Source organism: Rattus norvegicus, chromosome 11 (genome assembly GCF_021556685.1).
Source record: "Rattus norvegicus strain SHRSP/BbbUtx chromosome 11, alternate assembly SHRSP_T2T, whole genome shotgun sequence".
Lineage (NCBI taxonomy): Eukaryota > Metazoa > Chordata > Mammalia > Rodentia > Muridae > Rattus > Rattus norvegicus.
Genome location: NC_141544.1, coordinates 50,578,180 through 50,600,209, shown reverse-complemented (window position 1 = coordinate 50,600,209; position 22,030 = coordinate 50,578,180). Strand labels below are relative to the sequence as shown.

General features: G+C 47.5%; 1 protein-coding gene across 17 annotated transcripts in view; it reads left to right on the top strand.

Annotated features, from left to right (window-relative positions):
• The window catches only part of Tmprss2 (transmembrane serine protease 2), a 44,570-nt gene that overhangs the window by 21,338 nt on the left and 1,202 nt on the right, over positions 1-22,030 (top strand). For 3 of the 17 annotated variants that reach the window (XR_015632568.1, XR_015632569.1, XR_015632570.1), the window contains exons 6-14: positions 5,038-5,164; positions 7,181-7,291; positions 11,303-11,346; positions 12,861-13,029; positions 13,746-13,921; positions 14,379-14,474; positions 15,050-15,292; positions 15,719-15,871; positions 17,013-18,531. Coding sequence is in view for 12 of the 17 variants with exons in the window: in NM_130424.3 (NP_569108.2) it covers positions 5,038-5,164; positions 7,181-7,291; positions 11,303-11,346; positions 12,861-13,029; positions 13,746-13,921; positions 14,379-14,474; positions 15,150-15,292; positions 15,719-15,871; positions 17,013-17,024 (1,031 nt within the window). In the remaining 5 variants the exon portion in view is untranslated. 17 annotated transcript variants of the gene reach the window in all.

The following is a 22,030-nucleotide window of genomic DNA, read 5'->3' as shown; positions in this document are numbered from 1 at the left end:
TAAGTCAGGGTGCACTGTGCTGGTTTTAAAAATGAGTGCCCTCGTTTAAGGTGGTGTCCACGGTGACAGCAGTGAACAAGTCTATTCGCTTTTCCCTTTAAATTATTTACTTAATAGCTAACAAGCTAAGCTCATGTTATGTTTGTCCAGTATAGTGTGATGTCTCTATACATGTACTCCCATGGATGAGGCAGCCACACTGCTTAACATATATGCCCTGTGCTCTTATGTTTATAGTGGACTAATGTGGTCTGTCTTTGAATGGACAGTGTGCTGTTAACACCGTAGTGGACTATAGACCTCTTGAATTCATTCTTCCTGTGTAATTAATATTTTGTGTATTTTGACAAGCTAGCCCCAACCACTCCCTTACAGCTCCTAGTGAGCACTACCTCTGATCTCAGCTACAGTGAGTATGACTTCTGGATCCCATGTCTCCATGGTGCTTGCCTCTCTGAACTGACTTCCTTCCTTAGTGCAGAGTCCTGCAAGTTCATCTGTATTGTTACAAGTGGCAGGGCGCCATCCTTTTCTATAGCTGAATCCTGGTTCGTTGTGCACATGTACCACATTTCTTCACCCATGCACCAGCTGATGGATTCTTAGAAGTTGTATCATAATTCTGTTTTAGTGTTTTCTTTTTTTTATTGGATTTTTTAAAATTTACATTTCAAATATTATTCCCTTTCCTGGTTTCCCGGACATAAGTCCCCTATCCCATCCTCCTCCCCTTCTTCTATAAGGGTGTTCCCCTCCCTATTCACCCCCCTTCCCGTCCCCTCGACATTCCCCTATACTGGGTGTCGAGCCTTGGCAGGACCAAGGGCGGCTTCTTCCATGGGTGCTCAATAAGGCCATCCTCTGCTACATATGCAACTGGACCCATGGGTCTATCCATGTATAGTCTTTGGGTAGTGGTTTAGTCCCTGGGAGCTCTGGTTGGGTGGCATCATTGGTCTTATGGGGTTGCAAGCCCCTTTAGCTCTTTCAGTCCTTTCTCTAATTCCTCCAACGGGGATCCCATTCTCAGTTCAGTGGTTTGCTTCTAGCATTCGCCTCTGTATTTGACATGCTCTGGCTGTGTCTCTCAGGAAACATCTATATCTGGTTTCTGTCCGGATGTTTTAGTGTTTTCAAGGAACCTCCGTTATTATTTTTCACTAATGGCTCGATATATTACAATCCCATTGCCAATTTCAGAGGCTCCCTTCTCTCTTCACCCTCACCAGCACAAGTTATGTTCAAAATTTTACTGACAGTTGTTCCGTTAATAACAAGCACAGGGCAATATCCCCTTGAAGAAGTTTTAATTTTGCATTTTTAAAATTAAAAAATGTATATTTACTTACTATGTGTACGGCAGGGACGGTGATGGAGGACAGCTTGCAGGAACTGGGTCTCTCCTTTTACCATGAGGATTCTGGGAGATCAAATTCAACCTGATGACAAGCTTCTTAACCCACTGAGTAATCTTGGATGCATTTGTCTTTCTTGTGCTGTTAATTTTTGAAGCTGACTTCAAGGACAGTCAGGAGGCTGGGCAATAATGACACCTAGGGAGCAGAGTTGATTAGTTCCAGAGTCGAAGCTAGACCGTTTGACATCCTGGCACTGTGGGTCATGCCTGCTGTCTGCTTGCTCCATGTTGGAGGGGTGATGGGGTGACCTAGACCCTATGTTTTCCTGGCTCTGCAGTTGACAGTGAGCCACTGTCTTGCTGCCTGCAACAGCTGCCTTCTGCTTTTCTGCTTTTCTTGGACCTCATTTCCCAAGCATTGTCCGTGCCCAGGGGCTGAGGCCATGGCTCCTCTCTGACTTCCTGCTTAGTTCAGATGTGTCCCCACCGAGGATCCATTCTCCTAAATGGGACGTTCACATCGCTGTCCCGCTCTCTCCAGGAATCTCTCAAGCTTTGCTGTCTCCACCCAAGTAGTCTCCAGTCTTCTTGGAATTTGGGGTAAAAAGCTCACAGACCTAGTTGTCCAAGGTTGGTTTTGTTTAATCAGGGCTCCCTTTGGGTAGGGCAGCTTTCTGCTGCATCCTCACCTCTACGCCCTATGTGAATTAGATTCTATGGCATTGGTCTTGGCTCAAAGAAATTCCCAAGGAGGAGCATGGGGCCCGGCTGTTAGTTCACTTGAGTCGACTGATACCTGTTCTGTGCCCCACCCCCACCCCCGTTCCTCAGCAGATGGGTGCTTGGGAGGTACAGTGCTCACAGCCTACGATGGCTCTGGTGTCTGTGCTGAGAATGGCTAAGGTGTCATGTGGAGTAGATATCACTGCGTTTCTGCTCCTGTCTGTATATGAGCGATAAACTTTTATTTCATTTTATTTCAACACTAGGTGGCAGCCAGGACCACACACATGGAAGGCAGCCGTTCCACCACTACTCTGCATTCCTGTGCATATCCTACTTTTTTTGAGGCAGGGTCTCATTAAGTTACTCAGGCTGGCCTCAACTCATGTTTATCACAAAGGCTGGATTTCAGTGCCCAGGATGCAAAGCTTAGGTTGTGAGTGGACAGTAGGATGCCTTCTTAGGAGCTAAGCTGCTAGGAAGGCATTTCCATCCGAGGTTTGGGTTTATGTAGTTTTCATATAAAAGGGGCAGATGACCTGGCATGGCGTGTGTCCCCTATAGATGGGAACAGCATACTTTCACCCTCTCCTTCATGTCTGCTTTTAAATGTGAAATGTTTAAGAATGTGCATGGAAACTGGCATGGTTGTACATGCCTTTAGTCTCAGCATTCAGTAGGCAGAGGCGAGCAGATCTCTGTGAGTTCAAGGCTAGCCTGGTCTACAAAGCAAGTTCCAGCACAGCCGAGGCTGTTATACAGAGAAACCCAGTCTCAGAAAACCAAAGTGGGGGTGGGGTGGGGTGGGGGCTGGAGGGGAGGGAGTGCTGATGTGTATGGCACTTTCTTCCCAAGTGTGTGAACACCAGGACCCACCAGCTCCTTATTTGTTTTATCGAGCCAATCCTCAGTGTCCTCACTGTAGACAGGAGAAGGAACCCAGTGGGAGGGAGGGAGGCAAGCATGATCCGTTGGTAGAGGAGATGCGTCGTGATGGACACTCACCAAATCATTATCTTGGACCCCCAAACATGTACTTTGAGTTATCACTTATAGCTCTGTAAGATTTAGGGGAAAAAATCCTAACTCTTAAAAATATCTCCTTGGGAGCCTGTTGTCATCATGTTGCCTCATCAGTGTGGGAAGGCAGACAGGAGGGACAACAGCCACTCCTCATGCCACTGTCCCTACCCTACCATGCAGGAATCCCATCGCTGACTGTGGAAGCATACAGTCCCAGCCGCATTTAAGCACTTTAATTTTGAAAGCACTGTTAGGCCTGCAGAGAGAGGCCACCCTGCCTCCAGCAGTCACCCAGGCATTAACACACTGGTCCCTGAACCTTGTCCCCGGGAACCAGAGCCATGTCCCTGGTGTGACCATATGGGTTTTGACAAAGCACAGCACTGGTCGTATACCTACACCCTGATTGCCCTACCCTAAGCCTCCTGTTCCCAGTACATTCTTCTCCCTCAGTGTCCCCTAGCAGCCTCAGGTCTTTGACTGTCTCCATAGATTAGCTTTTCTAGAATGTTCTGTGCTGGGTGTTCTGTGAGGTGCAAACCTTCTGGATTGAGTTGGTTCTTTTTGCAGTATGGGGTTGGGACTTTTGTATGGCTTTTCATGGCTTCGTGGTTTCTCTTGGGCACCGACTGACATCCTATTGCCTAGCTTGTCACAGAGTTTTATCTATACACCAAACACGCATGCTCTGTGGCTTCCTTCATCCCTGAAGCCGTTGAAGACAGTCAGGTCCCAGGGTGGCCTCCCTCTGGGAGCAGTCTCTAAGGTGTCAGGCTATTTGTCCACTGAGTCAGGGTCAGGATAGAAGTGAGAAGTGAGCCAAGGCTTGACCAGATCCTATCGTTTCCCCTGGTTACATGGCCCTGTCTTTTGGCAGCCGTTTAGAAGATTCTTCTTGTAAATTCCTTACCTTCTGGGTGACCCACCAGTTACCTAAGAGTTTGCTCTGAGTTTGTGCTCTTGTAACTCTATCAGATGACAAGTCTTTTGAATGCTGGGATAAGCAGATCTCTCTGGAGACCAGAGTTGAGTAAGGAAGAGCCTAGCTGCATCTAACTATGTTAGTCTTTAAATGAAAGAGCTGGTGCCCTTCGAGGCAAAATGCAAATGAACAATTCAGCATTCGTGTACTATAATATTGGGGCACTTGTCAGGGACCTGGGTGTTCCGCCAGGGCATGGGATTTGGATGTGAAATCAACTTATTCAAAACGAGAGCTTGGTAGGGACTTCGTGTTTCTCTATATTTTATTCATTTTTTTTAAACCAGCCTTGTTCAGGTCCTAAGAAATTACTAATCTCCCCCTTTTAATATTTTCTTTTAAAATACATTTAGAAAAGTATGTGTATGTATGTTTGTTTCTCAGTCTGTATGCCACATGAGTGCAGTCCCAGAAGGCCAGAACAAGAAGGCGTTGCATTCCCTGGAGCTGCAGTAACATGCTGTTTTTGAGCTACCCAACATAGGTGCTGGGAACTGAACTTGGGTCCTCTACAAGGGCACTATGTGCTCTTAATGACCAAATTCATCTCTTCAACCCTTTCTTAGATTTTCTAGCCTAGACATTCATATGTTTGAGGTTGCCTAAGCTGGGATTTTCGTTCACTTTGTGTCATGGGTTAAAGGCCCATTCATATAGTGGCGCCTATCAGAGCATGGCTCCCATTGACAGCTGAATGACTTTCTACTGTGTTGCTTGACTGTGCATATTTTCATTCCTGTGGTCATTGGCAGGCGATGGGCCATGGTGAAGAACTTATGTCTGGAATTCTTTCAGAATGCTTTCAATTGGGGGAACAGAGATTCATGGTCCCTCTTTGTGGGCAACCATAGCCTTAGGAAGAAGCTGTAGTGGGCAGTGTTGGGGTAGGACAGCAACTAGAAGATATGAGGTTAGAGTTAAGGACTCATGGAGCATCTTTCTCCTTGAACAGTTCGCCTCTATGGAACAAGCTTCACCCTCCAGGTTTACTCATCTCAGAGGAAAGCCTGGTATCCCGTCTGCCAGGATGATTGGAATGAGAGCTACGGGAGAGCAGCATGTAAAGACATGGGATACAAGTAAGTATGGCAGCCTAGGAGGGACACAATGCCATCATAATGACACTTAAAGACTGTCTCTCCAGCTCTCTATATGTGCCAGGGACTGGATGCTGCAGACACTTGTCACCTTAAAAAAGATGGTTCTACAAAGCAGAGGGCAACTCATCCATTGTCACTGTCAACCTAGCTTCATGCGCCTGCCCTCCATCTTTCCTGGTTACTTGGGAATGCCCATACTTTATGAGTGCTTGGATGCCAGGGGGAAGAGTGCAAAATAAGAAAAATAGGTCACATTTCGTCCTTGGAGTTAGTCAGATGAGCTGAACCTTTGTTCTGTTCACTGAAGGCTTTGGGCATGGAAGAGACCTGAGCGGAGTCACGCTTAAGAATTCCTTTCTGCTGGGTGATGGTGGTATACATCATTCATCCCAGCACCTAGGAGGCAGAGGAAGGTGGCTCTTTGATTTTGAGGCCAGCCTAGTCTACAGAATGAATTCCAAGGAAGCCTGGATTACACAGAGAATTTCAGCAACCAGAGACATTGGACACCGTTGAGATGGAATAATGTAATATTTCCCACCATCACACCCTGGCCTGGGGCATTGCCCAGTGTCTTCTACTATAACAAAACATTTGAGGCTGGGTACTTTATAGGGAATTTGGGGTTCATTTTAGCCCACCATTCTGGGGGAAATCGTGTGTTGGCTTCTGGTGAAGGTCTTGTACTGTTTCACCTCATGGTAGAAAAGTGGGAGAGCTGCTAAGCACATGTGGTGGGGAGGATGGAGGCTGGATCTGCTGCGGAACGATCTCTTCTCCAGAGGCTTAACGTCAACACCTTAGAACAGAATTGATCCCTTGTGGGAGTGGAATTGCTCCTCAAATGTTACTTAAAGTTCCTATACATCTCTTCAGAGTCCTCCTGCATCAGAGTCCTCTCAGCAGACAAACCACGCCCAGACTATGGCTCTCATAAAATATGACAGGCCTTAAGCCCGGGACAAGAGCTGTGGTTTTAATGAGGATTTTTCCTCCATGGGGTCACCGTGAGTTCCTATGCACAGTAGGGCATTCTATTCTCCAGTTCTCAAAGGTGAATTGGTCTATGGTGTGAAAGTTGGCATCTTAACTAAAGAGATGCTTCAGAATTCACCCGATGGGGTTGGGGAGATGGCTTAGTGGGTAAAGTGCTTGCCACAAAAACATGTGAGCCTCAGACTGATTCCCAGCACCCATGTAAAAGCTAGCAGTGGAGGCAAGCTGAAATCTGTAATGGGGAGGCAGACACCAGAAGATCTTTTGGGTTTGCTGGACAGCCATCCTAGCTGGATTGATGATATCTGGGTTCAGTAAGAGACCCAGACTCAGAATATAAGGTGGAGGGGACTAGAAAGATTGTTCAGCAGTTAAGAGCACTGGCTCCTCTTCCAGAGAAACTGAAGCTCGTCCTCAGCACCCACACAGTGTCTCACAACCATCTGTAACTCCAGTTCTAGGGGTTCCAGTGCCCTCGTCTGTCCTCTAAGAGCACTAGGCATATGTAGGGTGCATAGACATATATGCATAAAATAGCAAAATACTTTTTAAAATATAAATATAAGGTGGAGAACAACTGAGGCGGATGCTCAGTGTTGACCTCTGGTCTCCACACACACAAATATCATCTGTGACTCAGAGTTTTTAGGTACACAGTGAACCAGAACCAGTGGAAACTTTGTAACAAGGCAGACTAACATCTGTACATTTTATTAGACGGTGTGTAATCAGGCATCCTTAGCATCCTGTTTTCCTAGCTCACCCTGGGTCTGAAACACGACTTATGGGAGACTCTAAACTTATAAGGTTTCTGGATTAGACAATGGTTTTCACACAGCATGGCTGAATTTGAACTTGGGTTTTGTTTCCTAGAGTGTTCAGGTGTCCCTTCTATTGCAACCGTCATCAAAGGGTGGCTTTGTGATTCAGAGTGTGCTCTGTGAATTGATATGCCTGACACATTATTTTCAGTAAGATTGTCCTGTTTTTTTTTTCCAGGAACAGCTTTTATTCTAGCCAAGGGATACCAGACCAGAGCGGGGCAACGAGCTTTATGAAGCTGAATGTGAGCGCAGGCAACGTCGACCTCTATAAAAAACTCTACCACAGGTATGGAGGGCTCCTCTGATTTGCAGAATTTGAGAATGATGAGGAGATCCCATAGACAATGCCTTCCTGAGCTGATTTTCCTAGACTATGCTCTAGGTGGAGTTAGGAGGTCAGCTTCATACTGCTGGAGGTTAGAAACAGGACTTGCAGTGATCTTGACTTCATTCTTACCAACTTCTGGGACTTACAAGATACTTTGCCTTTTTGGTTTCAATCTCTACTGTCTGGCCCGCTGTTAGCAATGGCTTTCGCTATTGTTTGGTTGGCTGGTTTTTATTCTCCAGACACTGGAAGGTATGGTTACTGTGCTAGGGTATATGCTGTTTGGCTGTTAGCTACTGTAACAAAATACCTGAAGCAGACCGCTTTATAAAGAAAAGGATTTTGTTTTTGTTTTTATTGTATTGTCTTACGCTTTTAGAAAGAAGATCCATTTGACATGGCATGACTCTAGCAGGGTCCCAGGGCCACATCTCAGCATGCCAGGAATGTTAAGCCCCGAGTGGCCTCTCTCCTTGTCCTTATGCCACCAGGACTCTGTCACAGAGATTCTTCCATTCAATGACTTAATTTCACAAAGCCCCACCTTTGAGCATCACCATGTTTCTGCTCTTAGTACCATGACCCTGGGGCTTATTTTCCACCCTAACCTCAGAGGGACAAAGTGTATGACACTGTAGCATTGGGCACCAGGAATTCAAGAGACTTTCTGGCCCTTGGTTCCAACCCATGACTGTCAGTGAGAGGATGCCATGGGGTAACACTTGGGGCTCTGGTGCGATATGGCTAGTTCAATAAAAACTTGCTGTACCCAGGCCACAGGTAATAGGTGTAATGCCTGAGCCATTGCGAGCTTGGAGGGGGTCATGGGCAACCATCCTTTGTGCGTGAGTAGACATGACTTTAGGCTCTTTTCCAATGGTTTTGATACTGGGGACCCATGATGTCTTCTTTGCATAGAGATTTCTTCCTCCAGGGCCACACGCTCTTCTCCAGGTGGCTCAGCTGCCTCTAGGGCCAGCTGTCAGGTACTACATATCAGGGCTGGAGAACTAATCATTCACTCCACATCTCTACTGAGCGGCTTGCCTTCCTGGTGGCCACCAACCAGGATGTCCCGCTGTAGCCTGGCTGTCCCCCTGAGAATGTGGCAGGGCTGGCCTTGCTGGAGAGCAGTGCCCTGCCAGATGTTCACCCAGACAGCAGGGCTTAGCACAGGAGGCAGGGTGCTTTTTGTGAGTCAAGTAGTTCTTTGTCTTCCACAAGGACTCAGGCCTAGAAGAGTCAGCAGGTATAGAAGGGAGGAAAGGGGAGGTGCAGGCTTCTGGTGCAGAAGAGAGCACAGCAGAAAGAGGTAGGCTTAGGCCAGTGTAGGTGAGGGCCTTCACAACTCCAAGGTGCTGACAGGAAAGTTATTGTCTAGCATTGGGCTTCTTAAAGTTGTGACCCTTTTCCACCCAAGAAAATTTTATGTGACCCCAGGTATATGGGATCATAAGATAGGTATACAAATGTAATGTTTACTGGTAATAAGTCATCGAGAAATTTATCTCCATACAATTCCTGTTGCATGTATGTATGTATGTATGTATGTATGTATGTACATGTGTGTATGTGTGCCTGTATGATTTAAAGATGGAAGCAAATTTGCATACTAAAATACATGAGATAAATGCGTGTGTGTAGCACAATCTACTTACATACACAGGAGTCCCTGCATCCTGCCATTGAATCTGAATACTTTGTACACAGAAATGAGGCATTACAGTAACATCCTGCAGCTTGTTACACACACAACTCTAGAACGGCCAGTGAGGCATTCGCAGAGGGATTCATTGGTGAACATGGCCTGACCGTGTACTCAGTACGAAGTGCCCATGGTGTGTGTTCAGAGCCAAGGCTTTCATGGAGTCGTATGGTGCAGAAGTACCCTCTTTCCAGTGCTCCCTTCTTGAGGCTTCCTACCTGGTACCTGGGTGGAAGTTCCTTATTTGGGGGTCTGGAAAGGGCCCCATTTGATGTGTGCTTGGGTGACAGGCTGGTGCGTGTGAAGCTCTATCTGTCCAAGTGACCTGATGGGACTGATGTTTGGGAAATCAATTGCTCCCCACAGAACCACAGCTGGTAGCTGATGCCGTCAGGACATGCTGTGGCCTCTTCAGCACACCAGGGACAGTGTCTATAGGACAGAATGCACTGATTTTTTTTCTCCTGCACAATGTGAGAAATTGACTCCCAACTTGAGTGACTTTTTTTTTTTCTGTCCCTAGCAAAGTGCTGGTTATATTGTGATCTGTGGCTTACATGTAAACCATCTGGGGAAATTAGAAGTTTCTAGACAACTTCCTGATGACACTACTGGATAGCTGCTCATTTGTTTGTAACAGGGTCTTGCTGTGTAGCCCAGGCGGGCTCTGAACTGGTGATCCTCCTGCCTCAAACTCTCTAGCACTGAAATTTCCAGTGTTTGCCATGACACCTAAACTAGGGAATAATTTTAAATTATACAAGGACAGAAGTAAAAACTGACTTGTCCTCTCCCTCAAGCCACGATCCTAGTGGGTGCCAAAAGTTGGACATTTCTTGTCTGAAATGTTGGAGGTAGAAAGAATTTCAGAGTTCAGATTTTTCGATTTAACTTTTTATTGATTCTTTGTGAATTTCACATCATGCACCCTAATTCCACTCATCTCTCCATTCCTTTATACCCACCCTTGAAACTTCCCCCTACCAAAAGAAAAAAAGATCTCATTGTGGAAGCTGTAGTGTGTCACCATGTGTCCCACAGTATACCCTTTTGTCCACACTTCTTTACTTGCAAATATTCATTTTCAAGTCATCTGGCTTCTGCTACACTATGAATACTAGATCCTTACCAGGACTCTTCTCAGATATACTGTTGTTGTCAAGGAGATCCCACAGTTTTGGTTCTATAGGACTGGTTCCTTCATGGACTCCAGCAGCTCATTGATAGGGGTAGATGTTGGAGTGGGCCAACTTAAAGCCCTAGATCTGGATTTGTATAGTAGCTGAGTTGGTCAGCCAACCAGCTCTCCTGCACTCACACCACCAGGATGGGTTCTCCAGCACTGTCCCAGCCAGCTCACCCAGTTCCACAGCTGGCAAGGGGCAGAGCCAGCTCTCCTACTCTCATGCCCTTGGGACCAGCTCACCCATGCCCACACCAGCAGGGCCAGTTCTATTTTTTTGATGCAGGCAGGATGCAGGGTTCTTTCTCCAGAATGCTATGGCCAATGAGGGGCAGGACCAGCTCTCCTGCCTGCAGATGGCAAGGGACAAGGAGTTGGGAAATGGCATCTCTCCCTCACCCACCCACAGCACAGCTGACAAGTTGTGAGTCAGCTTTCTTACACTTGCATCCTTGGGGCCAGCTCACCTGTGCCCCTGCAGAGTTTAGATTTTTAAAATATTCATGTCTGAGATATCTTGGGGTTAGGAATCAAATCTAAGGACAGAATTCATTTATTTCATGTATTCCCCTACTTATTAAAATTTATTTAGTCTGAGTATGTGGTACACATGCAGAGGTCAGAGGAATCAGTCCTTTCTATGTGGGTCTCAGGGATTAAACTCAGACTTTCCGACTTGGAAGCAAGTACCCACTGAGCCATCTCTCTGGCTCTTGTGTGCACCTTATGTGCATAAACTAAGGTCATTGCATTCTATCGTGAGTATGGTTGGACTGTGACACTTCACATGTGCTTAGGTGTGAAATTTCCCTTTTGTGGTATTGAATAGGGGGCCTCCAAAAGTTTTAAGATTTTGACGCATTGCAGATCGGGGATCAACTTGGGTTGCCATCTCGTTCTACCTGTTGAGAAGAGGCAGAGAGTTGGACTCGTCTGAGTCTGGTGGCGGAATCCATTCCTTGCCACTGAGGTCTAGTCCTATCAGTAGGGTCACTAGTAGTGGACAGGAGGCAACACCAGGAGAAGACACCAGCGCCCTCCCTCCCTGCCTATGGTAACCAGAGTCCCATCTTCTTTCTAGTGACTCGTGCTCATCCCGCATGGTGGTTTCTTTGCGCTGTATAGGTGAGTGAGTACTTCCCAATGGTGCTTTCGTATGCTTCCGAGTAGGATCCCCTCTGTGGTTTTGGAAAGATGTCCCTGGGTCTTGGGATATGTGAGGGGAGGCCTCCAGGAACGAGCGAGGATGTGCCTGGAGGCCTCTTGCTTACACTAGGATCTCTATGTAATCCTGCTGTGTTGGAATGTTGCTGGGCTGTAGTGTCTACTGAGGGTAGGTGATGGTTGGACACTGACAGGCCTTGTTTTTAGGTGCCATCATAAGTACGGGGGCCTTAGTGGATCCTTCTCCGTAAAGCAGAAGGATAGTTAGCCAGTTGTGTGTGAACCTGAAGCCTCACATCAGTGACCTGACCTAGGCCAAAGCCAGGGCATTGTCATCCAGCCTTCCACTGGACACAGTTTCCCAAGGAAAGTGTGACATCTAGCACGCCTGCATGCTTTCTACCTTCTCTCAGGAGCTTGCATGGTGGCTAACTGGGGTCTCTCTGTGTCTGTCTGTCTGTCTGTCTGTCTGTCTGTCTCTCTCTCTCTCTCTCTGTGTGTGTGTGTGTGTGTGTGTGTGTGTGTGTGTGTGTGTGTGAATGTGCATGTGCACGAATTACTCATCGACCCCCACACTTGGTAGATATAGATGTCCAACCTTGGCCTGGGACTTGAGGCCTACTTGAGGCAAAGGAGCTCTGAATCTCCTTAAGGTCATCTTGTTGCCCAGCCAGGAGAGCACTGCTGTTAGCCCTCTGTCCACATGTGCTTCACAGGTACTCAGTCACTGACAGAGGTGCAGGTAGTGCTTAGAGGATGCTTCTACAAGTCTTGCCCCATACTGTGCTGAGATGTACCAGGCCTGCTCAGCTAGTACCCTGACACCAGCCTGGGAACCTTTCAGCACATCAGGAAGTTCCTAACCTCTACCTACTTCTAGTATTATCTTGGCTTCTTTCAACAGAGAGCTCGACCCACAGTTTCGAAGTTTCTAGAGCTCCCTCTTCAGACCAGCAGGGACTTTTCACCCTGAAGTAGATCTCATCCCTGCTCAGCAAAGAACCTCTGTGTCATTTCCTGGGGGACTTGGCCTTCATCTACCCTGATTGCCCCTCATTTACCAAACCCTCCCTTGCCTCCTCACTCACTCTCAGCCTTATCTACTTCCCTCCTGTTTGCTCAGAACTCCGGGTGTTGGGGTGCTGTGTGTTAGTCTCCCTGAGGAGACTGTTACCCAGGGCTTTCCTAACCCTGCCAGAAACCTGATGGAACCAGGTAGCAATAAGAATTAGCCTGTGCCCCAACCAGGGAAGGAGTGGCCCCTTGAGGACCTGGGAGAGCATCTCCTTGTCACTTGCTTATTCAGACTCCTAATAATAGGGAAACAGAGACAGCAGTAATCTCCTTCCAATGACCCCACTGCCTGGTGAGGCCAGGGAAAGGCAGCTGGGTGGAATCCATATGATTGGCTTTGTGCTGGCCCTGGTGTCTTCTGCTCTGTTGACTGACATCTGACATGTGTTTGTCACCCTCAGAATGCGGGGTTCGCTCAGTAAGACGTCAGAGCAGGATTGTGGGTGGGTCGACCGCCTCACCAGGAGACTGGCCCTGGCAGGTCAGCCTGCACGTCCAAGGTATCCATGTCTGCGGAGGCTCCATCATCACCCCCGAGTGGATTGTGACAGCCGCCCACTGTGTGGAAGAGTATGCCTTCATTCCGTGAAGTCTGGGGTAGTAGAGTGGGGTCACATGGCCCAGACATTTGGGGTTGGAATATGGCTCTTCTACCATGTGACCCACACCAAGCAGTGTGGAAGCTCCGATGCCTGTTGGGGTGACAGTGCTGTTTTAGATGTCTCAATGTCTCTTTGCCTGTTGCTACCACACAGGAATACCCTCCTTTTCTTCCTCCCAGGCACTGCTGGGAAGTTAGGGAAGCTATCTCTCCTGGGAGTCTACCTTCCTCCCTCATACATCCCAGATTCTGAGGTTCCTCTGGTAGTTGAAGCTAAAAGTTAAAAACAAAAACAAAAACAAAACAACAACAACAAAACAGATGAAAGAAAAGCATGGCCACTCCAAGTATGTCCGTATTTATTAAGCACCTCCTGTGTCAGTAAATGCTCTGGCATATAAAGATTAGTGAGACCCAGTCCTGTCAGAATGTGATTTCAAGTACTACAGAAAGGTGCGGCTCTATCGTGATCTGGTGCAGAAGATGGGAGAAGGAACAGAATCCTTGGGGAGCCATTCAGCTGTGGGGTGCTGAGAGGGAAGTGAGAAGCTCCCTGCCCCAGCCTCACTCTGTGGCTTAGGTTGTCATCTTACCCCAGGACTCAGCATGTGTGTTTAAAAGACTGTGAAGGGAACACCTCATATCTGTGGTCCTGAGTTTCCGTGTCTGTCCTTCTGTCTCTCAGACCCCTCAGCAGCCCTAGGTACTGGACGGCATTTGCGGGAATTTTGAAACAGTCTCTCATGTTCTATGGAAGTAGACACCAGGTAGAAAAAGTGATTTCCCATCCAAATTACGACTCTAAGACCAAGAATAATGACATTGCTCTCATGAAGCTGCAGACACCCTTGGCTTTTAATGGTATGTGAGATTCAGCCCACTAGAGGGCAGTAGCATCCCCGGGTTGTGTGGGTCAGAGCTGGCTTCAAACAACACTTAGTGTCCCTGTGGATTCTCTTCAGCTGAGGTCATCTGGTTGATAATTTGTAAAGATTACTGGTTTTAAAAATGTTTAATTTTTAACTTAACTTTTAAATTTATTTTTATTTTATTATATTTATATTATTTTATTATTTTAATTAATTTTTAAAATTTAGTTTATGTGTACGGGTGTTTTGCCTACAAGTATGTCTGTGTACCACTTCTGTGCCTGGTGCCCATAGAGGCCAGAAGAGGGTGTCAAATTCCCTGGGACAGTTGTGAGCCAGCATGTGAGTGTTGGGAATCAAACATAGGTCCTCTGGAAGAGCAGCCAGTGCTACTGAGCTCTCTCTCTCAGGACAACTGATAAACTCACGTTTTGCTCCTCTTTACACAGATGTAGTGAAGCCAGTGTGTCTGCCGAACCCAGGCATGATGCTGGACCTAGCCCAGGAGTGCTGGATTTCAGGGTGGGGGGCCACCTATGAGAAAGGTAAGACTTTGGGTCGCCCAGGATGGGACATTGATTTCCACAGTGGGACCTCTTCATTTGAATCCCAGCTCGGTTATTCGGTGGCTTTTGGCTTTGGACAGTTTACATGTGCTATGTACCTTGCTTTTCCCATTCGATTAAACAAAAACCATCAAATTAGCCCTACCTAGCAACATAGGAAGAGGGCTTGGTATTTGGATGGACTGAGGGAGTATACTAGTTACTTTCTCATTCCTGTGACAAAATTCTTGACAAAAGTAACTCAAGGGAGTTACTTAACTGAAGGGAAGAAGGACTTATTGTCCACAGTTTGAAGGTGCCGTCCATCATTGTGGGGAAGGCATGGTATCAAGAGCACAAGATGGCGGGTCACATCAATATATTCAGGATTCAGAAAGAAAGATGGATGCTAATAGTCAGACCACTTTCTCCTGCTTCTTCAGTCTAGGACCCAGCTATATTGAGAGCCTTTTCCCTCCTTGATGTACCCACTCTAGAAATTCCCTCATAGACATGCTCAGAGGTTTGTCTCCTAGGTGATTCTAGATGCCATCCATCAATGTTAACCATTACAGGGAGGGAGGAGGGGAGAGAGGTATGCGGTCATCTGCATGGAGTATGGGCCTCTTGAGGAAGATGTCCACAAGAGCTGCTGGCTGATGCCTCTGTTGTTAGGGAAGACCTCGGATGTGCTGAATGCTGCCATGGTACCCTTGATCGAGCCCTCCAAATGTAATAGCAAATACATATACAACAACTTAATCACACCAGCCATGATCTGCGCCGGGTTCCTCCAGGGCTCTGTCGACTCTTGTCAGGTAATTGTGAGTTTTTATTGAACCTTTGAATGTGCAGTTCCCACTGAGCCCCTGTGAGAGAGACATGAGCCTGGGATCAGAGATACCTCCTAGGGACCCAGAACCAGCTGGGAGCAGCTGTGGGGAGGGACGTGGCCAGTAGCAGCATTTATACCTCTGGCAGAAACTAGTGCTGTGCACACTCTGGTCTCCAGAGAAGTTTTAGCTTGGCACAAGTGTTGGTGTGGTTGAACTGTGTTCTGCCATGCATTTGCTAACTGCAGTTGGCACAGACCAATGGCATCTTTTGGATTATGTCACTGTGACCACTGCTTCCTGCAGGGGAGACAGATCCACACCCTCTCTCATACCTGGAGACTCTGTGTCCTCTCTGCATGTGTGTTTTGGTGTGCCCTTTTCTTCTCAGTAACTTGCTGTGTTCCCCAGGGAGACAGTGGAGGGCCCCTGGTTACTTTGAAGAATGAAATCTGGTGGCTGATTGGGGACACGAGCTGGGGCTCGGGCTGTGCCAAGGCATACAGACCTGGAGTATACGGGAATGTGACAGTATTTACAGATTGGATCTACCAGCAAATGAGGGTAATTTCCTTGATTCCTGGACTGTCCATGGACTGTCCATGGACTTGTGAGCTCAAGTCACAGGTCCGGGAGGAGTGCACATTGTCAGAAAGTGGACACTTTCATGGTCTAGACTTCTCCTGGGTCACCTTTCACTCCCCTGTTCCAGGTCTCCCCATCCCTATGATTTCCCAATTCCTCTCTACACCCACTCCAGGCCTATGGTGCCTGTATACTTGGCGGGAGGCACTGTCAACCTCACTGGCCTTCCTGCTAGCGTTGATGGCAGAGCCAGACTCATAGAACCCCCTTGGCTCCCCATTTTAGTGCAGGATCAGCAGAGCCAGGCGCCTACCCAGCCTTCACCCATTCACACACTTGGGTGATAGAATAGTCAGAACGGTACTCTTCCTCAGAGTGGTCTCATGAGGGGCATTATGTTCATGTTCAGAGGGAGAGGAGTGGCTAGAGATCTCAAGTCCCCAACGTGGCTCCAGGGGAGGTTGCACAGCCAGGAAGAAGTTCAAGAGTTCCTGTAGCCTACCCTCCTGGCTCATCAATACAATCTGTTGGGTCTCCAGCTCCTTCCATTCCAGGGATCAAAATGATGGTCTGCTTAGGCATGGACTCATAGGAGGGTTCCTAGAGAAAGAGCATATCTCCTAGTATCTGCCTGATAAAGAAGAAATGGGACCAAGGCATTTTCGTGAAGCCTGATCATGTCAATCCAAGTGCTCCTGAGTTCACAGTGTCACATCTCTTGAGGGGAAGTCCTCCTGGCAAAAGAAGATGTGGGAACAGACAAACCAGACTATGCTGGGGGGCACAAAGAGGAGACTAGAGGGAGGGGCAGTATGGAGGGCACTGACCAGCAGATATATTTAAGCCTGAAGGCCACTCAGCATGGCCTTGAGGAAAGAGAGTGCTGAGTGAGAGGGGTACCACAGGTAAGAATGGAGGACCTCTCCAGGTAGAGAGTAGCTGGAACCAAGTGAGGCTTCTGGGCAGAGGCACATGTGCTTCCTGCACCTGTAGCCTGAGCTTGACCTGCAGAAGTCTCTGAGGCCTGAGTCAGACTCTGGGACTCTCAGATCATCAGGGGAAAAAGACAGCTTTGTCTGTCTTAGGAGAGTAACCTCGTCTCTTCTTCCTGTTGGCACAGGCGAACAGCTAATCCACGTGGCTTTGTCCCCGACTTCCTTTGTCTTCAACAACCTTCTGCAAGAAAACCAAGGGGCGGATTTTCAACTTCCTGTGCACAATGTACCTTTTGAGATGATTCAAAGGGCCTTTCACTTTTATTAAACAGTGACTTATCTGACTGTGCTCCCTGGTCCTGTGAGGGCTTCAGTGCCCCACCCTCCAGGCTACTTCAGCAGCTCCTACCAGAAAGGATGACCAGATCCTGTTGGGTTTGGGCACATAGGGCCAAATACAGAAGAAGGTGGCACTCTCATGTTGAGACTTCTTTTTGGCTTATGCTCAGGCCTCTTTTGGATGAGTAAGGACTATGACCTCTGAGTAGTCTGATGACCTGAGAAGAGTAGGGAAGCCAGGCAGGGCCTTGGGCCAAGGTACAGGTACAGAGAGAGAAAGAGAGAGAGAGAGAGAGAGAGAGAGAGAGAGAGAGAGAGAGAGAGAGAACACTACCCATTGCCTGTGGCCTAGCTCTGCTGTGTAGTTTTGGGCTGGTCATACTATAATGACTTCATGAACAACAGCCCAGGAGTAAAGGACTTATTCTCCTGCATGTTGACATGACAGTCATTTCCAAGGTTGATGGAACCTTTGCCAGGCTGAGGGCCTAGGCAGGGCCTTCAGAGCAAGAAACTAATGTCTGCATGTCCCTTGGGCGAGCTCTATATGGTATCATTCAGTCTGGTTCTTGGCTCCCCACCGCTATTTCTGTCAGCCTTTCACAGCCTGAAACTTACCTCTTTGGTTTGGCTCCAGGTAAGGCCTGGTACTTGATGGAGCCTGTATAGCTCAGCTAGTCATCTGGAGGCTGAGGTCCATTAGAATCAGGGACTTGTGATTCCAGTCACCTTGCTTCTGGGTTGTGTTTATTCCCTTACTACCTCACTGCACCTGCACACTAGTCTGGATGAATGTCTGTAGTTCACCTGCATTTGGACTGTGTGCTTGTGCCTCAGATATTAGACCTCTTCCAGATGGTTAGGTTGTTCTGTAGACTGACGATGGGATTAGTAGTCCCAAGCTTTGGACAAAGATGAAAAAGAGGAGCTCGTTGTCTTCTATCCTTTTCTGGCCCTGGGTTTATACCAGGAAAGCCATGCCACAATCACCAAATATGAAGTATGAATGTCTTACCTATGGTGAGGCTCTGCCTCCTCCTCTGGCCTGGCTCTTCAGAAGGCAGTGAACGGGTCACAGCTGGGACTCCGTCTTTGCTGGGGAGGGTCTCCCACCCAGGAAATAGTTGCCACTCCATGTAAAGAGTTCCCTCATGCTTCCTCTGGGAACAACACTCTAGGGACCTTCTTAGATGCCATAAGGTACCTACTTACAAGACTAAATGTACAAGCACCTTGAAGTGTGAGAACATGTCCCCTCCTTAGCTCTCCCTGTCTTTGCTGTTGGTTGGTTATTTCCTGTTTTGTGTCTGTTCTGAGCTGTGAGATTCCACTGTGAAATGTATGAATAAAGTATGTAATTCTGTCCATTGTTCATTGGCTGTGTAGTTGTGCCCCAGGCACAGGACCAAACTCCAGTTCCTAGTTCGGGAAGGATGTCAGTGCGGCTGCTAGGTTGGAGTGAGATACTGTTAGAGCACTACCCCAGCACTGGCAGGCCCTGTTTGACCTCTGTGCTTGGACATAGTCTTCCAGCGATTCCTGCAAGAGCCTCATCAGCTCCCCAGCATAGCCTCCCTAAGTCAGACTCCAAGAACCACAATTATCACCACTCCATCCCAGCTCCTCCTATGTCTGCCTCACAGCCCCTTGACCCTGAAAAAGAGCAGAGCAGACACTTGGTAAAGCCTATTTATGTCAGCTGACATGTGGAGTCCCTTAGCTCTGGAGACACAGCTCCAGGCTCCCACCTCATCAGGCAACCTGACCTAGACTAAGTCCAGAATTTGTATCCTGTGGTTTCTTCCCAAAGTCCCAGATGATTCATGGTGACAGAGATACAGTGTACACCTCTCTTCCCTGGAGTTAGGACTATGGGCAAAAGGATGGATGCGATCGTCTACATTAGAGCTAAAAGTCACTCTGCTTGGACTTGTTAGCACACATGTGCTTCTGCTGTAACACCACTCTTCCTTCTTATCCTACCTTCCAGCAGGACCTTATATATAAGACCACCAGGATAGCCTCAGACTCTACATAGATAGAAAAGAAAGGAAAGGAAAGAAAGGACAACAAAGGAGATATATACATACATACACAGAGGACTTTGACCTTATCCTTCTACCTCCAGAGTGCTAGAATCAAAGTCATGTATTACCACGCCTGATTTTAAGTGTACTGGGGATTGAAGCCAGAACTTCCTGGGTATTAGGTAAACACTGTACCAACTGGGCTACCTCTCTGTCCCTAAACAGCATATCTAACATACCCTGTAGATTCTTCACCATTGACCCACATCTGTCAGCTTCATGCCTCAGGCTGAACAAACCTTCCCTAACATGTTCCCATTAGCCACTACTGCCTTATGGGGCCGAGGACACATTACAGCTATGCAACACTGTGTTTGGGGCTGTGCAGCAGCAAAATTATGATGAAAATGCAAACATGCAAAAAAGCCAATTTACGGCAGTGAATTGCTGGGAGAAGGACTTACTCAGCGTGTGCTGGAACAGCAAGCAAAATGCTAGCTGCTGGCTGCCGCTCGGGCACGCCCATTCACAGCTACAGGTTCCTGCCTTGGGGTTACTACAATCAAGACATTGGGGACAGTGAAGACTGATGCTGGTTTAATGTGCTTCCATGGGCAAACAAGCTGGGATGCTTCCTCCTTCCATGTTGGAAAATTTCATCTTAGGTGGGTTCATAGGTACACAGTGCTGATTTCACTTGAAAGAGTAAGCCAACTGCAACAAGATAAGGAGAACACTGATGTTGTACACAAACATCACTATTAAACAACACTATTCATTTTCTGAGTGTAAATTAACCCAGCCTCTCACTAGAATAAACATCAGCATTGGCAGCTGGGCAAGGAACTGAACCCAGCCTTGAAATGTTCACTGGTTAGCTGAATGTGGGGATGACAGTTTTGCCTGAACTCATGTCTCTGAGGTTCTCCTATGATCCAGATACCTGATTTCAGAACCTTTTTCCATTCTGGCCAAGGTTGTGGTTCCAGAGGCACGCCTGCTGTGCAATTCTGTCCTGTCACCGTGTAAAGACATGACTGTGTAGCGTGACATAACCCAGGCTCACTTGGGTGGGTGCAGTGTTTGACAAGGGCTTTAAAACATCTGTACTTGGAAAGGAGCCTTGAGAACTTCCCTCAGGGGGGCTGCTCGCTCATCCTAAATACATCAGCCTGTGGCGGTGGCACTTGAGACCCAACAAGCTGGAACGCTGAAGCATCCTTTATGGGAACAAGGGACACATCAGTGACAGTTTCCTGGATATGATGAGTATGAGATGAACAAAGCTGGGGTGCTGGCTCATCAGATCGTTTGTCACCTGGTATTGGGTTACACTCATAATGACTTCCCTCCTTGATACCAGGCTTCCTGTGTGGGGCTGCTGGCATGCTGGTGGCAAGAATACGCTCCACTTGAAGAGGATTTATAGAAAGGCTCTCCTCATTGAAAACATCATGTTCACAACACCTCTGAAACAAAGCTTACAGGAATCACCATCTCACATGGGTTGAGCCTCTGAAGCATGACACCCCAGTGTTCAGTCTACTGCAGTCTGTTAATATCTGTCTAGGTCTCCTTTTACTCCTCGTATTACATCAAATGTCCCCACTTCAAAATTCACCAAGGCCCATTCTATAATACTCACCTTCCTAGGTTGAGGGTCCAGGAGAAGAGAAACTACAAATTCTAACATCATGTCAGGCATGTGGTACCTAATGGGTGACAATAGCTTGGCCATGATTGTCATCCTGGAGGCACTGATGAGCTTTGGCCTGAACCTAACCTCTCCTCATGCGCTAATCTCATAGAAGGGGTCCTAGAGCTCCCACTCTGGGTTCTGATCACCACAGGGATAGAGTCTGGACACTTATTCTTTATATCCCAAAAGGACCATCCTCCTGCTCTTTGGGAGAACCATACTCAGCAGGCTACAAAAACTTGTTCCTTTATAGCATAGACTCTCAACTGCCTCTCTCACTCTCTACATATTCAGGGAACCAATGCATCCAGGCAAGGTCCATCTGATGCTTGGGTACCTCTGACTGTTTCTGACCCATCAGAATCTAATGTCCCTATGAGATGGAGCTAAGCTTGGGCATGGAAAACTCCTGAGGCACCAGGCTGGAGGGACACACACTTGAGTCAGAGATGTTTAAACTCCCTGCCCACCATATTCTCCCAGAATCTTCTGTGATAAGAGGCTCTGACACTTCACGCTCCAGCTTATAGTCAGCCTCTTGGAGCTCCAATGACATGGGAATGACAAGTAGTCAGTCAGTCCTGGGGAAGCCTATTGGTGTCATCCAGTTCGGCTTTGGAATTGCACATGGACAGTGGCCATTGTCTTCCTAGCATCCTTGTAAGCATATTATAAAACCTCCCAAAGTCAGTAATGGTAGAGTTTCAAAAGTAAGAAGAAATGTAGCATAGGATCTGTTAGGAGGGCACAGGGTGGCTACTCAACTGCCCAGCTGCCATCTAAGAATGAACTACGCAGCTGGTCTCCTCAAGGAGCAAGGAGCTCTTGAGTAAGGCAGTCCATTTTTCTGGAAGTCTCACTGTGCCCCCATGTCCATTGTGTGTCTTGGAGAATGTCCCTCAGCTCTTTGTTCCTCTCCCTCCCTACTGGAGGCATCTTCTTCTTCCCGATCCTGGCATTTCAGTGCTCCAAAGAACCTCGTGTCAAGGCCTCTATTGGACATGTCCTCAGCTAGTGTTGTGACCTGCACCCAAGGCTTCTTAAACTTGAAGTCAGGAAGTGCTATGTAGATTTGGAGCTGGGTTCTGGGAGAGACAGTCTGAGGGTTAGGCTTATCTATCATCTCCCAGTCATGGAG